The sequence below is a fragment of the Palaemon carinicauda genome, chromosome 22 (genome assembly GCF_036898095.1).
Source record: "Palaemon carinicauda isolate YSFRI2023 chromosome 22, ASM3689809v2, whole genome shotgun sequence".
Classification (NCBI taxonomy): Eukaryota; Metazoa; Arthropoda; class Malacostraca; order Decapoda; family Palaemonidae; genus Palaemon; species Palaemon carinicauda.
Genome location: NC_090746.1, coordinates 21494995 through 21497494, shown reverse-complemented (window position 1 = coordinate 21497494; position 2500 = coordinate 21494995). Strand labels below are relative to the sequence as shown.

The following is a 2500-nucleotide window of genomic DNA, read 5'->3' as shown; positions in this document are numbered from 1 at the left end:
CTTAAGGGGCCGAAGGACAACGAAGCTTTTGAAACGGAATAAAGTTTTAGCGAAAATGATGTTACTTTTAGGGTTAATCATCAAGTCGAGGTTTAAGACTAAGCTGCAGGTTAGCTGGTCACACATCCTTTGGAAGGTTGTTTGCGTTGCTGATAGGTATGAAGTCATAAAAATATGTTTACAAATACCTGTTTGTAACTGGAAAATGACACCGTCAATCAACTTCACACGGAAAACAATTAAAGATTTTAGAACTTCCCGGATTTTATGATCCTTGGGCTGATATCGGAAAGAAGTCGAAGACTCGACAAACTAGGTTTCTCCGTCAGCTTGATAAACAATCACGCCGAGTTCTTGTTTTAAAATGTGAGCTACGTTATCATTACTTATCAAATACTGAGTGATGACGAAACATCCAATTTCTGATATCAGTTCAGTGAAAATAGTGATGTAATGGCTTCCTATAGTGAACCGTAAGTATTCATTTCTTTTAATGTGTTCATTTCCTTTTCTTTGAATAGAATTAGCAGCGTTTTTATGTCTGATTTTTAGTAAGGCTCGTGGCTGTTTTACTGAAAACAGCAAATAGAAGAGTTAAAAAGATTGCCTACAACATTAGGAAATAATTGTAGAGCAAAGGCGAATAGGGAAAATTTAGGTGCATTAGTCTACCTGGACAATTAGCTAATATAAATGAGAAAAGTAAGAAAACTACGAATATAACAAGAGAAACGTGTAAACTATAAACATGATTAATATCAAACGGTAATTTGTGAGACTACTGTAAGAAATCGATAGCCTAAAAATATTAGAAAGTATAAAGCGGGATTTACACGGGCGAGCAGCTCGTCGAGCCTGGCTCGACAACCCTGTGTTTGAATTGATGTTCGAGCGTGTAAACGGGCTATTTGGTTGTCGAGCTGCTCGATGAAAGTCAGGCTCATCTTGACTTTTGTGGGCGGAGCTACATTGTTTGACGAACGGTGTGAACGGGTGTCGAGCATCGAACCTCAGTTGTTATTCAAACCTGCTAGAGGAAACATCATCAAAGAAATGCATAATTGCTGCCATTAATGAAAGTAAGAATGAGAAGGAAGTCGTACTTGATTTCATACATGCATATCGAGCTCATCCAGCTTTATGGAAAGTTAAATCAAAAGACTATTCCAATAAAGTAGCCAGAAAAAAAGGAATAGCGGACACTCAGTCTTTCATGTGGAGTTATGGCCTTCCTCATAGTAATGAAAGGGCTGACACGATTCGGTAGATCAATGTACGTGTCTTCATCCATACGCAAATAATTGCGCCAGTCATCAGGCTCTAATTTTAAAGCAACAAGCAAGTTGGTATATGAAAATTTCTCTCTTTTGATCTTTTTTTTTCCTTCTTAGTGCCACTGCTAAAGCAATGGCTATCAAATCGTCCTGGTCGAGAGACATGTTGACGTTGTTTTAGCACGAGGCACACTGAGGCTCGATGTACTGTCTGAAAGCTCTTCGAGCCGTCCTACAAGTAGGTTCGACAACCGGGCTCGACGAGCTGCTCGGCCGTGTAAACTCCGCTTAATAAACATAAAGATAGGAAAAAGATGTGGGAAAATTTTGTATAATGAAAGAAAATGTATTACTGTAATTGAGAAACGGCAACATTGACGAATCTGGAGATGGTCACTGCTGATAGCGGAAAACTACTATGAAATAGCTAATAAGAAAAAATACTAATCAATAAATAACGCTATTATCTGTAGCATAAGAAAAAGCAGTGAAAAAGTAACAAGAATTGGGTTAGAAAATATTATATATAAAAGTCACTAGGAAGAACATTTTAGGGTTTTTTTAAGTATGTTACAATAACCTTATTTGTAAAGGAAAATGAGAAAGTTTAATGGGTTAATTGGAGGAAAATGAAGTTTGTGAAAGTGACAAAGTAAGGGAAAAATCGTTTTTGCAAAAAAAAAAGAAAAAAAAATTAAGTAGGCAGAAATTGGTAAATGAATATGACAAAGAGATTGCCAAATATAGTTACACTGAAGTGACATAAGTATCTAGGGTTTTTGGAAGCGGAAGATATATAAGATGATATGAGAAAAAATGTAGTTTAGAAATAGATACAAATGAAAAGAAAGAAAAATACGAGAGCGCATTTCATGACGTCAGATCAGCCGCCGCAATACTGTTTTGGGTTAGGTTAAATTGTTCATGATTAAATGCCAGTAATTGGTATAAAGAGGAAACGTAGAATGATTTCAGGACACTGAAATATAGACTTTGGACATACGCTTGTGATAGAATGTGTGGAGGGGAAAAAAATATAGGAATTAAAGCAACCATTTGAAAAAAAAATTGAAATATCTGAATAGTTTTAAGAAAATATATAGAGAAAAGGGTCAATATAATGAAGTGGGAAAAAAATGGACATTCTCAGAAAAGTAGAATCAATGATAAGAGTATTGTGGTGTTGTTAAGGGAAAACAAGCCCATCAGTTGGACATTGAGCTCTT

The 2500-nt window shown here is 36.0% G+C and overlaps 1 protein-coding gene across 3 annotated transcripts in view; it reads left to right on the top strand.

The window, feature by feature from the left end:
- The window catches only part of LOC137616365 (organic cation transporter protein-like), a 38828-nt gene extending 38572 nt beyond the window's left edge, over positions 1-256 (top strand). For all 3 annotated transcript variants that reach the window (XM_068346037.1, XM_068346035.1, XM_068346036.1), the window contains one exon: positions 1-256. This exon is cut by the window's left edge and continues 153 nt beyond it. In XM_068346037.1, the coding sequence (XP_068202138.1) occupies positions 1-42 (42 nt within the window). In that variant the 3' untranslated portion in view covers positions 43-256.
- The last annotated feature ends 2244 nt before the right edge of the window (positions 257-2500 follow it).